Raw genomic sequence first — 20040 nt, 5'->3', positions numbered from 1 at the left:
GGGCATGCGCACGCCCGCGGGGCTTGCTGGGAAATGTAGTTCTCTCAGCCAGCCTGGCCGCGCGGGGGCGTTAGATGTTGGGACCGTGAGTTCGAGTCCGGAACCTTCATTTACGCACAGTGAAAGCTCGGGCTGGCTTCTGAGCCTGTTTCCTGAACTGCAAAGTGCGGTTTAAAGCCACTGCTTGACTGCTACGGCTTTGCTCATTATTCCAAGGGATGGCAGATGGGAAGAAACAGGACTGGAAAATACTAAAGGAGCGTGAAAGGCGGACTCTTTCGACTCCAGGGACACCGGAAGCGACGCGGGGACCATATTGTAGACAGACAGACCTCCGGTGTGGCACTCAGTAGGGCGGCCGAATGGCTCGCCTGGCTTAACTTTACCTCCCTAAACTTCCGGCTTCCTCAGTTGTAAACTGGGTATAATAATAGCACCTACCTCCTAATTAAACGAAATCGAGCTGGTTACAGATTTAGCAATAGATTTAGAAAATAATGAGCCTAATAATGGTGTTAACTTTTATTAGTTTTAGGTTTTCAGTAATTGCTCATTGACTAGAATCAAGGATGTATAAGTTGTCATACTTAAAGTAAGTGATAAGTAACTGAAGGGCAAGAAGTCAGACATCCTTTGGAAGTCGCCTCGTGCAGTACCTGGGGATATCTACAAAAGTTTAAAGAAATCACAATTAACGTACGCTTACGGCCGGAATAATACATTTCCCATAAATCTCTAGGAGCCTACAACTCCCAAGCACCCCTCGGCCGCAGACGTCCTCCGGAAACGTGAACGTGCAGGCGGCCGGGATACGTCATGGCGGCCAGGCGCCTCTTAGGTGCTACGTGGAACTCGGCCGGCTGGCGGGTTCGGGAGCTCCCGGACCCCGCCGCTTCTGTAAGACTCCATGTACGAGATTATGCCAAGAGACCGGGTGAGCTGGGTTAGGAGGAACCAAGATGAGAATGGTAGGGATATTGGGGAGTTGGTAGTGCGCAAGCGCTGGTTGGGGAGGCACGTCCTAGAGTGAGCGCGCAAGCGTAGAGGCTAAGCTGTTTGCGCAGGCGCAGTTTGAGGTACCTAGGGCGCGATTGGACTCAGTGCGCAGGCCCAAGGTTTGTTTTTTTTTTTTTTTTTTAATGTCGGGGCGGGGGTAGGAGTAGGTCATGGACTTGGGTCCCTGTGACGTTTCTGCTTCCAAATTAGTCACCTTTAGCAGGTTATCACCAGAAATTGGGGCCCATCTAAGTATTAAAACCAAAACAAGGTTATTTAAATTTTCTCTGGATACAGCCTTGCCCGATTTCCTTTGTTGTAAGGAGGGATTTGGCAGACGTGAGGTTTTACAGACACAGAGCAGCCAGCGGAGGCTCTTTTTTCGTGAGATAAACAGAAGGAATGAAAATGGGATTGAAGAGGAATGACTTGGTTACTCTGAATATCAGTGTCATTTCATGCACTATCCGTGTCCCAGTTAAAATCGTTTTGAATGCAGCAGACAGGGTCCAGCCAGGGCAGAAAGGGACGGCTGGCCTCCCGAGGGTGGAGCTGGGCTGAAATGATTCTCCCCCACCGTAGTCATTAAGGGGGGCAAAGGTGCTGTGGTCGGTGAGGCCCTGAAGGACCCAGAGGTGTGTACAGACCCCATCCGGCTCACCACGCACGCCATGGGTGTCAACATCTACAAGGAGGGCCAGGATGTGGTCCTGAAGCCGGATTCCGAGTACCCAGAGTGGTGAGTGTGCCAGGACTGGGTAAGGAGGGCCTGGCTAACCAAATCCGAGGATCTGGGAGGGCTTCCCTGGGGAGGTGGTGTGTGAGTCGACCTGCGTGGGTGGACAGAGCGTTAGAGGTGGGCAGGAACAGCCAGTGCACAGGCTCCAGGCAGAACTGCACCTGGTTTCTTAGTGGACTCCGGGAGGCAAGATGGAGAGTAGGGGGAGACAGGGCAGGAACTTGATGGAGCCCAGCTTTCAGGGGGCTGCAGGGGGAATTTTGCTCTTGGCCCTGAGAGCAGTGGCAGGATGCAGAAGCTGTTGCCACGTGCCAATCCTTCAAGCTGGGGAAGGTTTAGAAAGGTTGAGCGAGTGGGTGGGGAGGCCTTACAGGTGGGCAGGCGGCACGGACAAAGGCCAGGAGGCAGAAGGTTTGGCGTGCGCCCACCTCAGATCCCAGCACCCTTGGGATAGGGGCGCTCCCTTGTTCCATGTCCTCAGGGTGGGGAGGGACTGCCCTGAGGTCAGGGGGTCTGGGGTGGGGGAGCCGCGGGGAAGGGGGCTGCTCTGCAACCCCGACTCTGCCCACTCCCCGTCAGGCTGTTCCAGATGAACGTGGGTCCCCCCAAGAATCTGGAGGAGCTGGACCCTGAGACCCGGGAGTACTGGCGGCTGCTGCGGAAACACAACATCTGGCGCCACAACCGGCTGAGCAAGAACCAGAAGTTCTAGCGGGAGAGGGACCAGAGCACCCTGACCCTCCAGTGACCTGGAGGAGATGCGGTGGGTCGGTGGGGGGGTACCTCCCCCAGCCCACCCCCTGGACTTTTTATTTTCTGGAAACACAGACTTCTCCGAGAACAGAGGAGACTACCACCCTCACTGGGGTTACTGGGTGGCCCCTGCATTGAAGCTGAATCAGGGCCCTGGGGGCCAATAAAGACTTCTTGGGGCACTTGTTGGCAGGCTCCAGATGCCTCTGGGTGTTGTCGTATGTCAGGGCCCGGAGGGACTTGGGGGAGGCAGTGGGGAGGTGGGCACTTCAGACCCAGTGGTCCCATGGCCCAGCCTCCACCCTCAATGATTGCTGGGCATCTGCAGGTCCATCTTCCCCTCCCGGCCTCACTGAGCTGCTCACCCTCATTCCTGGAATTCCTAGTGTTGCCCAAGAGGCCCCAGCCTCCATCCTCAAGGCGGAGGGTTTTCTAGCCAAGCCGCTCTGGGTTGCACTGGACTCACACCTGAATCAAGTCATCCGGAGCAGAAGAGAGTCTTTGTGAGCTTCAGGAACTGAAATGTCCAGGGGTACGGTCTGACTTCAGGCACGGCTGGATCCAGGTGCTTCAGTATTCAGCTATGTGGCTCTCCATCTCTGGGTCCTTTTAACTCCAGTGGGTAGTTCCCTCGGGCAGGAGTGGCTCCAGGGCTTCTAGCTGACACCCCCTATCCAGTTCAGCAAGCCCAGCCAGAAGGAAGGCACTTCTCATTCCTTTCTGCCAGGGTCACAGGGGTTATCTTCATTTGCCAGTCACTTGAGCTGAGGGACCTGGGCCTACTCATCATTCTCCTTTCCATCCACCACCACTGGTGCCCACCAGATTGAAGGAAGCTGGAGGACACACACAGTGCCAGGACCACACTGCCTGGGGGGCTGGAACAGGGCCCTCTCGCCCTCCAGGCTCCTCCAGAGCTGGACAGGTAGGGCAGGGCAGGGTCCCCGAGGCTAATTCTGTCTGGTCCCAGGAAAATGAGGGCCCTCATCCTCTTAGGAGGACTCTGCCAGGCGGATTACCCCACACCTGCCCTCGCTGGTGGCCTGTTCTGGGCAGGCGGATCGTCCCAACCCTCCCATGGTTCCCCATGGCTCTTGGTAAAAACAGAAGTTGTAATGGCCACGGGCCTCCTCACTGTTCATCCAACGTGCCAAGCATGGTGCTGCCCCTGGGCCCTCTGCCTGCGCCGCTCTTCCCCCGGATGTTCTCAAGGCTCCCTCTTTCACCTCCAGGCCTTTGCTCTGATGTTGCCTTCTCATTGACGCCTCCCCTGACTACCCTATTAAATTGCAACCCTGCCACACATTCCTGATCGCCCTTCCTGGTTTTATTTTTCTCCCAAGCACTTACCACCAGCAGGTGTTTCATGTTCTACTTATTTTTAAAATCGTAGTTCTTGTCTCTCTCCCACTGGAGTGGCAGCTCCACTAGGGCAGAGGCCTTTCTCTGCTTTGTTCAGTCGTGTCCTTATCGTAAGTTGGATGGGTGAACGGATGACTGGATGGATGGCTGGCCTGGCTGCTGCAGTGTAGACAGCACACAGGCCATCGGGTTCACCTGAGGTTGGAGGTTGGAGGTTGGAGGTGAGCAGGCCAGCTGAGAGCCCCAGTGGGCAGGCGATCTGGGTGTGAGGACCTAGAAGTGAAATTCCTGGAATGTCCTGGTACCTGTGGTAGCTTCCTGGACAGAGCCTGGAGCGACTCGGGTGCTGCCCCCGACCAGAACACGGCACTCTCCTGTTCTGACCCTGGCTGCCCCATCCCATAAGGAGGTGCCCTGTCATGTGGGCACTGGGCCAGCCCCAGGCAGCAGTGACATCCCATTCCTTGCCAGCTCCCCCCTCCCCCCAACCTGGAGTGCAGCTCAGCCCTGGGAAGGGTGGCCGTGATGCCTTCGTGAGCAGGACCAACACCCCCCCATCCGAGCAGGTGGGGCCCCAGGACGGTCCTTGGAGGCTCCCAGGGGGCGGTGTTTTCCACCAAGTCAGGCCTCGGCTGTGGCGCATCTCAGGTGGGGTCAGCAGGGACGTGGTCAAGGACAGACTCTGGGCTGCAGGTGACAAATGTCTGCTCAAACTGACTTAAGCAGAAGAGGGAATCCACTGGCTCAAAGTGCAAAGTGTGGGTGGGGATGGGGTCCTGGGGAGGCCCCCCTTGCGGCTTGGGTTCCTCTGTGCTGAGCAGCCTCACTCTTCTGAGCAGATCCGTTTGCCCAGCGGCTCGTACTCTCCCAGTTCCAAGTCCTGGGAGAAACAGAATTTCTTTTCCCAAATGGTTTCAACAAAAAGTCGTGGGCTTGACAGCACCCGTGTCCCCTGCAACGGCAGGCGGATTCTTAACCACTGCGCCACCAGGGAAGCCCTGTGTGGTCAGTTTTTGACAAGACTTACCTGATCTTACAGGTCTCACCCACCCCGCCCCCGCCAAGGCTCAGAACCCGTGTTCTAGATGGTGTGGATGGAGATGTTACCTGTTGCTCTGTGCAGTCATGGCCCCCAGCCCCATGTGGCCAGGACAGCTGAGGAGCGCAACATGTAATTTGTTGTCACCAGTTTGAACTTCCGAGCCACATGTGGCTGGTGGGGGGTCCCAGTGGACTGTTCCAGAAATCCGAGCTGGCCCCTCTGCTCCAGCCGGTCTCGCTGCCTCTTCTCTGACCGGGAAACTCCCAACTTGTCACCAGGCATCGTTGCCTCCGGTCACCTCTAGCTCCCTTGCTCTGCAAACCCGATACATCCCGAGCTTGGCCAGTCCTAGGGCTTCTGTAGCAGCTGTTCATTCCCCTTGAGGGGACAGTGGGGACAAAGCCCAAGCGGCTGGAATGAGCTGGGGATGAAAGAAGAGATGGTGGAAGCTGAGGCCATGTGGCCAGGGGCGGCCTCGGCAAGACAGGAAAACTTGTCTTCAGGCTAATGTACCCCAAAGTCACCCTGGGACCTGTGGAAGTGTCACCTCACGGGGCAGAGGAGACTTTGCAGGTGGGGTTAAGGCCCCTGAGACAGGGATGACCCTGGATTCCCCGAGGGGCCCAGTGTCATCACAGGGTCCTTATAAGAGGGAGGCGGGAGGGTCACAGATAGAGACGGGAGATGATGCGCTGCTGGCTGTGAGGATGCAGGAGGGGCCCCGAGCCAGGGATGCGGCGCCTCTAGAAGCTGAAGGCGGGAACCAATGCTCCCCTGGAGGCTCGGAAGGACCTGCCCTGCCCACACCTGTGAGACCCACACGGTAGGGGTGAGGAGGGGGTCCAGGCAGCTGGGGAGGGACCCTGCTCCCCCTGGGCAAGGCAGACCCTCTGCTGCCTGCAAAAAACAGTCTGGGGTGCCTGGGCAGGTGAGGGGCCAGGGTTCTCCCAGCTCCCGTGCCCTGGCTTTGGGTCGGAAGAAAAGCCAGCAATGACCACCCGACCAGGGGTGGTGGGGCCGATGTCCTAGCACCGCCCTCCCCAGCCACCTGTCAGCACTGGCCCGGGCCTACAGGGTCAGCTCAGCCACACCCTCTCCCTTGCCCCTGCGCTGGGCCGCGAGGAGCCCCTGCTGAGCTCCCGGCGTGGACCCCACTGACAGGTCCTCATCTCTCCCAGGAAGGACGTGGGCGCACCTGGCATCAGTCCCGCCCCCACCCGCAGAGTCGGCAGGGGCCTCCAAGGGAGCTGCGGGGACTGTGCTGAAGGTACCCAAGTGTGCTGGCTTTCAGGGAGCCTCCACACCCAGCTCTCACGCCAACACTGCTGGGGCCCAAGTGTCAGGAGGCCCCACTTGGGGCCATGGGAAGCCCACCCTGCCTGGGAGAGGCCAGGGGTCTGCCATCCCCTCCCATCCCCCAACCCAGGGCAGGATGATGAACTTCAGCACAGGCAGGCTCCCAGCGCTGCGACACAAAACCTGGGATTCTGATAAACCAAGGCCCCAGACCACGCTGGCCCGACACGCTTTATTCAACACCACCCACAGGAGCCTCCCTCGGGGCCGCAGCCTCTGTGGAGGGGCCTTCCTGGGGCCCGTGATGGCCTGGCCCCCGGCAGTGTCACTGCAGCCTCCGCAGTGCAGCGGCCGCAGTCCTCAGGGCTTTGTGCTTTGACTGGACTAGGAAGGATGCAGTCAGCCCAACCTCCTGGGCCAGAGTCCTTGGAGGGAGTGGGCAGCGAGTCCCAGCCCCGAGCGGCTCCCACTGCCACTGTCACCCCGCCGGACAGGCCACGGCAGCCCACGGTGTCTGGCCCGATGAGGCAGCGACCCAGGCTCCCCCGCCCCCCCGACAGTAACGGCCGCGCGTGTGGCAGGGCTGGGACAGGACTGGCGGGCCCTGGGGCTGCACCGGCCCGGGGTTCGTGTCTCCAGGCGATGGAGGGGCTGGGGGCCACCTCAAGGGCATTCCTGGGGCTGAGGGAAGGGGGCTGGCCCGGGGTCCACTCAGGGTGGCAGAAGCTCCCCTGGCCAGGGGCACTTGCTGCAGGGGGGGACAGCGTGACTCTGACCGCCTCCAAACCCCATGCTCCACAGAGGCCGCTGCCTAGGACTGGCCAGGAAACGTGCCTGGGATGGGGATGCAGAAGCCCCAGGTGGTGGGAGGCCCCACACCTGCCAGATCAGCGCCACTGTCCCTGTTCTATGAGGTGAGGCCGAGGCCTGGAGGTCAGCCGATGGCGGCGCTGGCCTGGAGCCTGGCCCGAGTCCGGCCGTGAGCAGTTAGTTCTCTGTCCGCGGCGCTGACCATCAGGCTGGGCCGGGGCTGCAGACAGTGAGGTCTTCAGGCGCTGAGGCCTGAGTTCCCATCCGTGTGCAACAGACAGAAGGTTAAGCAGCTACGTGGACATCGGCCTCACCTCTACCATGAGTTTTACTGAAGGAAAATGTCCGGGTTGTGCCATTTGCTCTTGGGAGCGCTGTGCCTGCCGGGTGGGCCCTGGGGAGCCATCCTGCATCCCCTTCTGGAAGGGCTGATGGGCGGTCCGGGATACCGTCCCTCATGTGTGCAGGTCGGGAGGGGAGACAGTTCCACAAATGTTTCTCCAGCCCCGCGGGGAGCCTCGCAGGCGGCCCAGTGGCAGCTGTCCTGTGCGAGAGGTCCAGGGCAGCAGCCACGGGGACCAGGCTGGCCCGAGTTCAGTGTGGAGCCATGACCCCGAGGAGGGGCAGACATGGGGGGTCCATCAGGCGAGAGGCCGTGCTTCAGCCATGTCCCCGTGGCCCAGGGGAGGGGACACGCCTGGGCAGGGTGAGGGCCGAGTCTGCAGGTGGCCCCGTGCGGGAGAGCAGGCAGGTGGGGCCCGTGCAGGGACAGAGAGGGCACCATCCGTGCCTGGCAGGCTGTCCTCCTTGAAGACAGGTGCTCTCGGGAGGCGCCCGGCCCAGCACTGCTGCCACTGGCACAAGGCAGGCCCCAGGGACCCGGACCACCCCTCACCCATGGTCGCTGCCCGCGCGAGCTGGAGCTGGGACCCGGCCAGTGCCTGCTCTACACATGCTCCATCTCCTGGTCCTGGTCGGGCCCCTCCTCCTGGTCCCCGTCGTCCTCATCCCCGTCAGCGCCCGCCCTGCCCAGCGGCGCCTCGCCGTCCCGGGCCAGCTCCTCCACGTGAGCCAGCATGTCGGCCATCAGCGCCTCCTCCAGCCGCTTGCGGACCTGCTGCACCAGTTCCTCCTGCCTCCTGCGGACACAGGAAGACCTGCTGGCCAGGGCACGTCCATCTCTGGGGAGATGGGGGCGCTGCAAGCGCCCCATCCAGACAGACGCCCCCGCTCCCGCCCCCGGCCCCAGCACAGCCCCCAGGCCCTCCCCAAATCAGCGCCGCTGAGAGGGCAGCTGCCAGCCCGGGCCAAGGACCCCTGTCCCCTCCCTGCCACCTCTAAGGTGCCCCCCTCAGCACGTGGACCTGACTCTGTGCCTGTCGCTCCCCTCCACCGGCCACGAGTCCCTCCTCCCAGCAGGACCACAGCCACTGCCACTGCTGGACCTGACACCTACGGTTCCCACCTCACTGACTTTCTATTTCTGCAAGTTGTGCTTTAAAGATCTGCTTGGACTTTTCAGACAGTCGTGCTCTTTTCCTGCTCTTTCCCTAGGGATGAGCCCTGTGCATACACGTATGTGAACATGCACACGTGTATGTGTGCATGTATGTGTACATGCATATGTGTACGTGTTTGTGCATACGTGCAGTGTATGTACACACGTGTGTACCTCTGTGTGTGTGTGTGTGTGTGTACACGTGTGTGGTCTCACCGCCGTGTCCTCGCCTCTCTCGGGGCACAGGGCTGCCCTCTCGCACCCACCTGGCTTTTACCTGCAGTGCCTAGACTGCCCCCCACAGCACTCCAGGTGCAGCTGCTCTGCCTTCCAGCCCCTCCGCCTTCTCCCAACCTCAGCTGTGCACTGATGTTTCAAAGCTGAACACCACGCATGTTCTACCCTCTCAGCACCTCTAGATGTTTCCTGCCCAGGAGCCACTTCCAACCACCTTCCAGGAGGCCCTCCCAGACAGCTCTATCCGCACCTGGACACCACCCACAGGGTCCTGGCCAAGCACAGGCCCAGCATCCAGGGCCCGGGACGCACTCTGCTTCCCCTCAGCCCACCCTGCCCGGTCCTGCATGTGCCAGCGCCCCCTGACCCAGGGCCTCACAGTCCACGTGCAGTCCTGCTCAGGGGAGCCATCGCAGGGCCAAGAGCCCTGTCCTCTCCCGCCCCTGCAGGCTGCCCCACCCCCCAGGCGCCCGCCTGTCTGAACCGAGCCCTCCCCCAGCCACTTCATCACACCTGGATACTGGCGTGGGGGGGTGGGGACGCTACCTGATGTCCTCATCGGTCACCATGAAGGCCTTGCAGAGCGGCTGGGCTGTGTTGAGCCACACCCCGGGGTTCTTCTCCACGGCGGCTGAGAGCTGCCCGGTGATGGGCATGGTGCTGGTGTGCAGGGCGCTGGCAATGGCCGAGAGCAGCGTCTCATCCGTGCAGCCGGGACCCACGCCTGCCGGGCAAGGGAGGGTGGTCGCTGCGGGCACCAGCCTTGCCCCCTCAGCCCCGATTTCATTCTGAACCTCCCTTTACAGCAGGCCCTGCCCGGTCCTGCGTGTGCCAGGGCCTCACAGCCCACGGGCAGTCCCACTCAGGGGAGCCGTCGCAGGGCCAGGAGCCCTGTCCCCCAGGCGTCTTCCTGTCTGAATCGAGCCCTCCCTGGCCATTTCCATGTCACACCCGGACGCTGGAAGGGGGCGGTCACTCCACGACATACAGGGAGACAACTACCCTCTCAGGGACAGCAAGGATGCTTTTATGGCGCGGCAGGGAAACCAGACCCCCGAGTGTTTTCAGGACCCTGTGACCAGACGCGGCCCCAGCGTCAGGTGCAGCCCGGCTGGCCCCAGGTTGGGGGAGCACGGGCCTCATCCCTCCTCCATCTCCCCCTTGCCCCCTGCAGGGGGTCACCTTGCAAGCCCTTGGGGAGGTCCATGGTCTTCACGAGCTCCTCCGCGATGTCAAAGGCATTCAGGCCGCTCAGCTTCTTCTCCCAGAAGAGCTGCCGCCACACAGACAGACGTCAGGCCGACGGGACGGCCAGGCCACCTGCTCCCACAGCAGGCGACCCTAGGCGGCCAGGATGGGGGTCTCAGTGTGACCTCTGACCCCCACACTTGCTGGGGCTGCTCGTGCCCCGGGGTCCTCACAGGGCAGAGAAACCCCAAGCCCTGCTTCCGGCAGGACGAAGACCCAGGACGTCAGATGCGCCATCGGACAGTCTGTGGCTCCCCTTCACCCGGGAGTTGAGGGTTGGGAGGTCCAACCTCCACCCCGGGCTGAGCCACGGGCCCAGGGCAACAGCCCCGGCCGACCCCTGTCACAGCCCGAACAAGCACTGTCCGTGGGCACCGCCTGGTGCAGACAGGGGACCCAGGAGCCCCCGGACGGGCAACAAGCTCACACCCTCAACTGCACCTCCAGACTCTGGGGAGGGGGGCGACAGGCAGCCCCACAGGTTTCTGACCTCTTACCTAGAGGGCTCCAACCCAAATGGAACAGCACCCAGGGTGGCTGCCCATGGCGGGGCCCATGCCCTGCAGGGTCCCTGAGCGTCTCCCCCTCTGACGGCCATGGCCCCCTGCTCTGGTCTAGCACCTCCACACCCCGCTATCTACCGGGCGTTTGTAAAGATGCGTGAAAACGCGGCTAAGGCTCAGTTTTTGGAAAACAGATCACAAAACTGCATTTGTGGGATCTTTTCAATCTGTTCAAGACAGCAGCCGGCCCGAGGAGGCCCCGCATACGCGTGTCGGGTGCTGGTGCCCGCAGGACCATGCCCCGGGGTGACGGCTCCTGACCGTGGCGCTGGGGCCCTGGGCCCGCGGACTCAGCTCTAAAGAGTGGACCAAGTGCTGGAGCTCACCTGCCGGGGCTGCTCCACGGCCTTCTGGGGGTCGCTCTTCACCTTGTTGCTGGGGTGGTTGGTGATCTTGGTCACTGGCTGCTTGAAGATGGACGCCGTCTGCCTGACCGGGAGGGCCGTGTTCAGGTCGGGCTTGCCCTGCAGGGTCGGGCAGGGTCCTCAGCGGGCTTTCCCCGTCAGCGAGAAAGCCGTGCCCCACAAGGGGCTTCGGGGAACAGGCCCCAGTCACCAACACACCCCGTGGCACCCACGGATCCAGAGGCAACGCCAAGCCCAGGCCCAGCCGCTTCGCTGCCCTCGGTGCGGCCGCAGCGGGGACTCCGTACACACACCTGCTCTCTCTCATCCCCCCACCCCGCCCTTCTCACCTCCCGCGCCTCGTTCTCCGCAGAGAACGGAACTGGGGGCGCCCTGGCCACCTCTGTTCTGCAGTTGGGGCAGGGAACAAAGTCCCCCGAACATGCGTCCATCAAAGACCCACAGACACACTGGTCACCAGGCGCCCAAGTGTGGACCAGAGTTGAGCCGCCTCCCAGGCCCCGTGCCCGAGCCTCTCCTGGGGACAGATGATGGGCGGTTTCCTGTCTTCTTTCTGCTTTTCCACAGCTGCTGAGCTCCCCACAGTGAGTAGCTAGGCCTCTAACTCCAGGACGGTGGGTGAGCCCTACCCAGCAGCGGTCAGCGTGGGCTCACCTTGACCTGGCTCGGGGAGTCATAGCGCACCCGCTGCCGGCTCTTGTTCATCTTGCCCATCAGCATCTTGCCCGTGCGGAAGTCGAAGGTGCTCAGGTCCATGGAGCCGCCCAGGTAGCGCGCCAGCTGGGGCTTGCTCCGGAACTTCTTCCCGCTCGGGCTGCAGACACAGCGCGGTCAGCGGAGGGGGGAGCCGGGAGGGGGGCGCCAGGCCAAGCCGGTCCACCCTCTCCCCAGCGCAGCAGATGCTGAGGCCGAGAGCAGGGATGGACGCCCCAACCTTCGGAAGGATGGGGCCCAGCCCTGGGAGCCTGGCTGGAGTTTCTGGAACATTCCAGAAGCAGAATCTGGCCATGTTCTCGAGAAAAGACCCAAGGATAGCAGGTCCATTACAGCATTATGGACCTGTCCTGGGGGGGCTGGGCTGTAAAACCTCAGTTTTGGGGCTCTTTGGGCACCAAAGAGCTGCCCAGGCGAGACCTGCTGGGAAAGCCTGAAACCTGGCTGTGAAGCTCTGCCATCCTGCTCACCCCACGGACCAGCGCAGGGGACTCACCTTTCTAGGAAAAGCTAACGCCAACCTCTAGCTGCGGTGCAGACTCAGAGCTCATGCTACAGGTGACCAGAACGGGACCCAGTGAGCATTAATAATGACACGTCCCTGGGCATGGGGACTCCTGCAGCCACTTTGGGAAACAGTCTGGTAGCTCCTCTAATGGTTAAACAGCAATTCCACCCCTAAGTATCCAAGAGAAATCAAAACACATGTCGACATAATAACTTACACCTAATTACTCACAGCAGCATGACTCACTGGGCAGAGTGAAAACAGCCCAGATGTCCCTCCACACACGGGAACGTCACTCAGCCGTGAAAAGGGGTGAAGCCCTGACCCTCGCTACAACGTGGACAGACCTTGAGAACACGATGCTCAGTGAGAGAAGCCAGACACAGAAGGACACACAGGGTGTGATTCCACTGATTGGAAACGTCCAGAACAGGCAAATCCAGAGACAGAGAGTGGGTTCCTGGCTGTCAGGGACTGGGGCTTCTCTTTGGGGTTATGGAATGTTCTGAAATTAGTGGTGATGGTTGCACAGCCCTGAATGTACTAGAAACCAGTGAGCGGCACACATGATCCTCCAGCAGGCCTGGCACCCGTCTAGGACGTCCCTGTCACTCTCCATCTGAGGCTAACGAGGGCCTGCACTTTGCTGATATCCCCTGAGAGCCTCTAGGCTGAGCCTGAATTCAAGCCAGCACACGCCCGCCCCCTCCAGGTGTCCCTGGGCACTGCGGACAAGTGGCAAAAGTGTGAAGAGTGGAACCCCTTCCAGCCCCACCAGGGCCTCACCTGGGTCAGGGCCAGCCCCACCACCTTGGGTTCTGAGACCCCCGTGGACTCTTCTGGAAGATCCATTTTTCCGTTATGCTCTGTGCTGGCTGACGTGAACAGGGTCCACGTGCCTGGAGCAGCGGAAAGGACCCTGAGTCCCGACTCTGGCTCCAACTATGGCCACAAAGAGGGCCAGGACCCTGACAAGCACTCGCCAGCACTTCTTGGCCTCCAGTCACCCCACCTGCTGCTGTTCTGCTTTAAAAAATGCATGAGGACAGGGAAACAGAAACGCAGAACTGTAGACTAGGGGCTGGGGAGCAGGGCTAAGGGCAGAGATAGTTAAAGGTCTAGGGCTCTTCTGGGGGGAGGAAAAGGCTCTAACTTTGACCGTGGTGGTGGGTGCTGCTACCTGTGAATTGTACGCTTTACACGGGTGAACAGTATGGCATGTGACTCCTACCTCAATGAAGCTGTCACAAAAGTGAACGCAAGACAGAGAGTGGATGGGGGCTACGAGGAGCTGGGGAGCTAATGGACACAGGGCTCATTTTTGGGTGATGAGAACGTTCCGGAACTAGAGAGTGGTGATGGGTGCATGAAAACTGCTGAACTGGACACTTTCAAAGACTGAATCGTATGGAATGTGAACTATATCTCAATTTTAAAAACAGGTTTTGCAGATCTGTATTGGGACAGAAAAATGTCTGAGCTGTTTTATCCAATAAAAGAAAAAAACTTCTGCAGTAAAACCACAGGTGTAGAACAAAAATGAGCACTGCGGTCTTTCTAGGGAAACAGGCCTACCCGGTGGAGTAGACAGGTAGCCAGAAGCCTGGTGGCCCTCGGCTGAGTCGGTAGGACCCTGAAGCATTGGGGCCGTCATGGGGATGGAGCCAGCACCAAGCGCGGAGCCCAGGGCCTGGGCCGGATGCAGGGCTGTACGAGGCGTGATGAGTGAGTGTTGACCCCAGGCCTATAAGGAGGCTTGTAACCCGAGATGCCCAGTGAGGCCCAAACAGCAAGATGAAGCTGGTTCTGGCCAAGCTGAGCCCGCTGCCCAAGGAAGGGGGGTCAACCTGCCGAGCACTTCCTGCTTTCCTGAGTATTTGCACCTTTAAAATGACCTCTGGGGTCTTCCCTGGTGGCGCAGTGATTAAGAGTCTGCCTGCCAATGCAGGGGACACGGGCTTGAGCCCTGGTCCGGGAAGATCCCACATGCCGCGGAGCAACTAAGCCCATGCGCCACAACTACAGAGCCTGCGCTGTAGAGCCCACGAGCCACAACTACTGGGCCCGCGTGCCACAACTACTGAAGCCCACACACCTACAGCCCATGCTCCACAACGAGAAGCCAATGCAATGAGAAGCCCACACACAGCAACGAAGAGTAGCCCCGCTCGACGCAACTAAAGAAACCCCGCGTGCAGCAACGAAGACCCAATGCAGCCATAAATAAATAAATAAATAAATTTATTTATTTAAAAAAAAAAAAAAGAGCTCTGGGACTTCCCTGGTGGTCCAGTGGTTTAAGCCTCCACGCTCCCAAGGCAGGAGGTGTGAGTTCTATCACTTGTCAGGGAACTAGGATCCTGCATGCTGCAATGGTGCAGCCAAAAAAAAAAAAAAAAGCTCTGGAAAGTCCTCTCTATTCCACACACCCCAAAGAATGACGCTAACTTCCAAGTCCTCAACTTCTTGCCTGGATTGTAAATGTCAGGCAGGGAGATGATTTTTCCAAAGAAAATGCTCGGCTGTAACCAGATGCTCCACCACCATCTCCCAGTCCTGAGGGCCAGGTCACCAAGCTGGAGGGGTGTGTGGGTGAGTCCTACAGAACTGTCTGTGAGGTCGCTCCACCTCTCCTGCAAAGAACACACTGGCTCTCTCCCACTCTCTGGACTAGCAAACCAAGGTTCCACATCCCTAGGGGCAGGGCTAAGATCCAAGGATAGGTCTGTCCGACTCAACAGCACCGGAGATCTGCTTTCCCTCTGCATTAAGGAACCAGGAAGGGACTTCCCTAGTGGTCCAGCGGTTAAGACTCCGCGCTCCGGGCTTCCCTGGTGGCGCAGTGGTTGAGAGTCCGCCTGACGATGCAGGGGATGCAGGTTCGTGCCCCGGTCCGGGAAGATCCCACATGCCGCGGAGCGGCTAGGCCCGTGAGCCATGGCCGCTGAGCCTGTGCGTCCGGAGCCTGTGCTCCGCAACGGGAGAGGCCACAACAGTGAGAGTCCCGCGCACCGGGGAAAAAAAAAAACAAAACTCCGCGCTCCCAATGCAGGGGGTCCAGGTTCAATCCCTGCTCAGGGAACTAGATACTTATCCCTCAAGTAAAAGATCCCACATGCCACAACTACAGATCGCGCAAGCAGCAACGAAGATTCCATGTGCCGCAACTAAGACCTGGCGCAGCCAAATAAATAAATATTAAAAAAAAAAAAAAAGAGAGAGAGAACCAGGGAAATCCATCTGTGCTCCCTGCCTAGACACCTGGCTCGGCATCAGGTGGTGAGAAGGCCAAGGGCCCACATTCCAGAAAAGATATCACATCCCCCCCAGACCTCCGACCTGCTGGGACAGGGTAGGTCATCCACACCAGAGCCCTGGGAGTGGCACTGGACCCCGCACCCCGCATCCTGTCTCAGGCCCTCACCTCTCATTGGAGCCGTGGGAAAACTGAAATTCCATCTGTCCAGCCCCAGTTTGGAGCTGTTCCCTACCACCAGACCCCTATGCTCGGGGGCGGGGCCTTGGAGCGGGGTCCCACTTGATGGAAGCCCGGAGAGGTTCCCAGGCAGGTGGGGACAAGAGGTGAGGCGATGACAGGCTGCGGCCCTCTAGCCACGCTGGCCCCGGTTCAGCTCCTGAGCCTCCTCACAGGCTGCTGGCGCTGCCTGGACCCTCCTCCTGGCCCCACTGCCAGGGCTCACCTCTGTGCTGCCTCCTCAGACAAGCCCTCACTGACCCGCACCCAGCTCGACCAGGCACTCCCATCAATCTGCCCCTCACAGACCCCCACATCTCTCTGCACATGTCATCACCTGTTAACTATGAAAGCAACGGGGTGATGGCTGGGGCACCAGCTGTCACCCACGAGGGGAGGGCCCAGGTCTCACTCCCAGCTGAATGGCCAGGACACCCAGCATGTGCTGCAGAGGCATCTGTTAAATTAACAAAGGACTAGAGGAACAGAGACCTGCCTCATTCTTCAGACCTAAAAGGAAGAAGTGAGAACACAAGTGCGCTCAGAATTAAATGAGGGGAGGTGGTGAGAGGCCTCTTCACGCACCCAGAAGGAAGCTTCTCTAAACAGCCAGCGAGGGAGTGACGTCACAGACAGCCGCAGTGAGGGGGAATACACACGTTTCCCTAAAAGATGATCGTAACCCCACTATTTCATGCTTGACATTACGAGAGGGGCAGCCAATTACAGTACACACTGGAGGGCCACCAGCACTCTTTGGACACTAGAACCTGAGCTTGTCCTGGATGAGCTGCCATCCTTACCCTGCTCACTTCCTTCACTCCTCCCAAAACGAGGACAGCAAAGGCCCAGGACCTGCTGCACACCCCCCAACACCTGGCAGGCATTCAACACGTGGCACGTGTCCCGCCTGCTTTTCTTTTGTCAGGGTCCTCAAGCAAAGGGGAGGGAGCCATCAAGCCTGGCTCAGAAACAAAAGCATCTTCCACCAATCAAGAGGAAAAAAAAAAAAAAAAAGGGGGAAGGAAAAGGCAAACAGCAGGTGGTTGACGGTCTAAGGCTGGGCTTCCAGCCGCCTACTGATTCTGTTTCACTGGGGGTGGGGGGGTCCCTGCCACCCTTCTCGGGCCAAGGGCAGCCCTCCCTCCAGTTTGGGTGAGGGAAGCTCACAAAGGCCGCGTCCCCGGTCTGGCGATTGGAGAGGCCACTACCCACGGTGCCCAAGGATGGGGGAGGGGCGGCTCTTAAAAGACACGCAGCTCCAGGACCAGGCCACCCTGTGAAGGGCCCAGAAACCTGTATCTCTAGGCAGCCCTCCCTGGTCCCCCAGAGGGAACCCTGCTCCCTGAAACCCGGGATCCCCACCCGACCCAGACTGCGCGCGGCCCCAGGAGCGCCCCACGAGTACCAAAGGGACAGCCCAGCCCCCACCCCCGCCTCCCAGCGGCATCTGGCCCGTGCCGGGGTGCCCCTTGCCCAGCCGGCCGCTTCGCCGCGGCCGCCGAACAAAGGCCGCCGCCAACCCGGGGCCGGTCCCAGGACCATGCGGCAGCGGGGGGAGCGCAAGCACACTGAGCGAAGGCTTCGCCGGGCACGCACGCGCACTGGGCTCGGGCCCGCCGGGCACGCACGCGCACTGGGCCAAGCGCCCGCCGCGCGCCGGCACGCACGCACGCATGCACGCACAACGCACGCGCGGGGCCCAGGCCGCGGCCCGGGTCGGGGCGCCCAGGCCGCCGCAGAGGCCGCTGGGAGACGCCCGTTGGGGCCCTGCCCGGCCGGCACGTTCATTCACCTATAGTAAAAGACATCCCTGTGGCCGGCCGACAGCCCCGACCTTCTGGGCACTTCTTCCCTCTCCCAGCCCTGCGGGAGCGCCGGGCACTCCCACCTCTTCCGCTCCATCGCGCCCGGCTCCTCGACCCGCCGCCGCCGCTGCCGCCCGGACCCCCGCTCGCCGCCGCCGCCTCTGCTGCCTCCGCCGCTGCCGCCGCCACTTGCCGCGGCTGTTCCGGCCCGTGGGCCTCCGCCCTCCGCCCCAAGCCGGGCGCGCGCCGGCTTTGCCGCCCTTTCGGCCCCCTCCCCGCGCTCGCCAGCCCCCGCTCGGGGGGCCCGCTCCGCCCACCCGCCCGCGCGCGGGGGCCCCGTGCTGCGCAGGCGCCGCACAGGTCCCGCCCCGCCCGTGGCCTCCGGCCCCGCCCCTCGGCGGCGGCGCCAATCAGCGCGCGGCCTGAAGGTGGGGCCTGCGGCGGCGCGCGGCTCGTCCGCTCCGCGCCTGCGCCCTGGCCCGCCCGCAAGTGGCTGGTGGCCCCTGCTTGCCGCTGCGCTGTCCGCCTTGGTCTCTCCCGCGTCTCCTCCGAGGCCTGTGTCCCGGGATGCCCGTTCAGTGCCGGACCGCCATCCCGCCGCCTCCCTGGTCTCGTCACTGGCATCCGCGTTTAGGGTCATTGTCGGTGACCACCCACCTCCACACCCCAAGGCCCACCCGACGCTTTAATGACATCTCAGAATCGGCCCCCTCTTCCTGCCTCCTCCTTAGTCCAGCCGCTTTCTGTCTCCTGGGGCTCCAGGCCCTTACTTGGGAATCTCCCGCCCCACCTTGTGTCCCCTCTTCCTCCCCCAGGCCCTCTCCTGCCTGCCCTGCTCCCCCAGGGCAGAGCCTGGCCGGCCCAGGTCAAGTACTTGAGAAAAGACTGCTGAGTGAGTGGCCTTAGCTGTGGGCAGTGCCAGGTGCGGGCTGGGCCTCCCGACGGGCCTGTCCCGGCGTCAGGTCCCTGGGGGAGGGGGAGGCTGCGGATGGGAAGGCCCTGGGCTCCCCCGAGGGCAGCAGGCCTGGGCCGCGCACCTGGAGCTCCCTGCAGGTGTCTTCGCAGCCTTGGGGCCCCCCAGGTCCCTGCTCTAGTTGGAGGCGGGGCTTGGGCGGGACGCCGAAGACCATGGCCCGCAGGTGTCACTTGTTTATTTATATTAAGTCCCCGGGTAAGTGTAACTTCTCAATTCCTTAACGTCCGTTTCGCTCCTGCGTTCCCCAAGGGGTAGCTGGGCTGCTCTCCCACAGACAAAGGGCATAGTGGCCGGGAGGCACCCTGATCGGCGAGCGGTCACCCCATTACAAAGCTGGTTCGGGGCACTGTATGCCTGTGTGCAGGTCAGGCCCAAACCCAGTGCTCCAGGACCTGGCCTTCCACAGAGAGCAGTACTGGTCGCTGTTGTGTTTTCTCCCAGTGTGTGCGACTTCGTTTTAATTTAAAAATCAAAGTTGCAAAGATAGACGCGTGCATTGTAATCAGTGAAAGCACCTGAAGACTCTTAAAGGAAAAAGTTGTCAGCCTTCCTGTGACAGGAGACCCCAGCACCACTCCAGCCCTGCTTTTACTTCTCTTGGGTGCACACCCAGAGCTGGAATCACTGGATCACGTGGTGATCCTACATTTTAATTTTTTGTTTTTGTTCATTTTTTGAGAAGGGCAAAACATTAATATATTTTTTGTAACTTTTATACAGTTTTCAAAGTGTGATTTCCATTTACAGTTATTACCAAATATTGGCAATATTGCTCATGTCCTACAGTACGTCCCTGAGCCAATCTTACACCCAACAGTTTGTACCTCCCACCCCCAACCCCTATCTTGCCCCTCTCCCCCTCCACTGGTAACCAGTAGTTTGTTCTCTATATCTGTGAGTCTGCTTCTTTTTTGTTGCTGTATTTTTTAGATTCCATAGATGACCAGGATCATACAGTATTTATCTTTGTCTGACTTATTTCACTTAGTGTGATACCTTCCAAATCCCTCCATGTTGATGCAAATGGAAAAGTTTCCTTTTTTATAGGTAATATTCTCTTATATATATGTACCACATCTTTATCCATTCATCTGTTACTGGACACTTAGGTTGCTTCCGTGTCTTTGCTATTGTAAATAGTGCTGCTCTGAACACTGGGGTGCATGTATCTTTTTGAATTAGTGTTCTTGTTTCTTTTGGATATATACCCAGGAGTGGAATTGCTGGGTCATATGGTACTTCTATTTTTAGTTTTTGCAGAAACGTCCTTATTGTTCTCCATAGTGGCTGCACCAATTTACAGTCCCACCAACAGTGTAGGAGGGTTCCCTTTTCTCCACAACATTCTCACCAACATTTTTTATTTGTAGACTTTTAGATAATAGTCATTCTGACAGATGTGAGGTGATACCTTATTGTGATTCTGATTGGCATTTTTCTGGTGATTAGTGATGCTGAGCATCTTTTCATATGCCTGTTGCCCTGTGTTTAATTTTTTGAGGAACTGCCAGACTGTTGTCCACTGTGGCTGCCCCATTTCCCATTCCCAGTAGAAGCGAACAAAGGCTCTGATTTCTCCACATCCTCCATTGTTATTTCCTGGGTTTTGACAGTCGTATACCCATGGACGTGTGGTGTTGGATTTGACCT

The 20040-nt window shown here is 59.8% G+C and overlaps 2 protein-coding genes across 7 annotated transcripts; one reads left to right on the top strand and one right to left on the bottom strand.

The window, feature by feature from the left end:
- Positions 1-801: 801 nt before the first annotated feature.
- Positions 802-3700, top strand: MRPL54 (mitochondrial ribosomal protein L54). 2 transcript variants are annotated; one of them, XM_082837455.1, is made up of 3 exons: positions 802-934; positions 1579-1735; positions 2315-3700. In XM_082837455.1, the coding sequence occupies exons 1-3, from the start codon at positions 817-819 to the stop codon at positions 2445-2447; spliced, it is 408 nt and encodes a 135-aa protein (XP_082693581.1). In that variant the 5' UTR covers positions 802-816; the 3' UTR covers positions 2448-3700. The 2 variants fall into 2 exon arrangements, with proteins under 2 accessions (XP_082693581.1, XP_082693582.1); XM_082837456.1 differs by having other exon boundaries at positions 802-968.
- A 2716-nt stretch (positions 3701-6416) lies between these two features.
- On the bottom strand, positions 6417-17598 carry MBD3 (methyl-CpG binding domain protein 3; the record flags this gene model as incomplete). Of its 5 annotated transcripts, none has more annotated exons than XM_082835203.1 (6): positions 6417-8137; positions 9280-9457; positions 9916-10006; positions 10871-11008; positions 11564-11723; positions 17498-17598. In XM_082835203.1, the coding sequence occupies 6 exons, from the start codon at positions 17509-17511 to the stop codon at positions 7945-7947; spliced, it is 774 nt and encodes a 257-aa protein (XP_082691329.1). In that variant the 3' UTR covers positions 6417-7944. The 5 variants fall into 5 exon arrangements, with proteins under 5 accessions (XP_082691329.1, XP_082691327.1, XP_082691328.1 ...); XM_082835201.1 differs by having other exon boundaries at positions 17402-17511; XM_082835202.1 differs by having other exon boundaries at positions 10871-10969; positions 17402-17511.
- Between the last annotated feature and the right edge of the window lie 2442 nt (positions 17599-20040).

The sequence above is a fragment of the Leucopleurus acutus genome (assembly GCF_964270905.1).
Source record: "Leucopleurus acutus genome assembly, chromosome: 3".
Lineage (NCBI taxonomy): Eukaryota > Metazoa > Chordata > Mammalia > Artiodactyla > Delphinidae > Leucopleurus > Leucopleurus acutus.
The sequence above is the reverse complement of the archived record's forward strand: the minus strand, read 5'-3'. Positions and strand labels throughout refer to the sequence as shown.

Bases quoted from the DNA above. Each gene is read 5' to 3' on its own strand.
- MRPL54 (XM_082837455.1), top strand. From the start codon at position 817: ATGGCGGCCAGGCGCCTCTTAGGTGCTACGTGGAACTCGGCCGGCTGG. The intron at 935-1,578 runs GTGAGCTGGGTT...CCCCCACCGTAG, and splicing joins AGATTATGCCAAGAGACCGG to TCATTAAGGGGGGCAAAGGT. The intron at 1,736-2,314 runs GTGAGTGTGCCA...ACTCCCCGTCAG, and splicing joins GATTCCGAGTACCCAGAGTG to GCTGTTCCAGATGAACGTGG.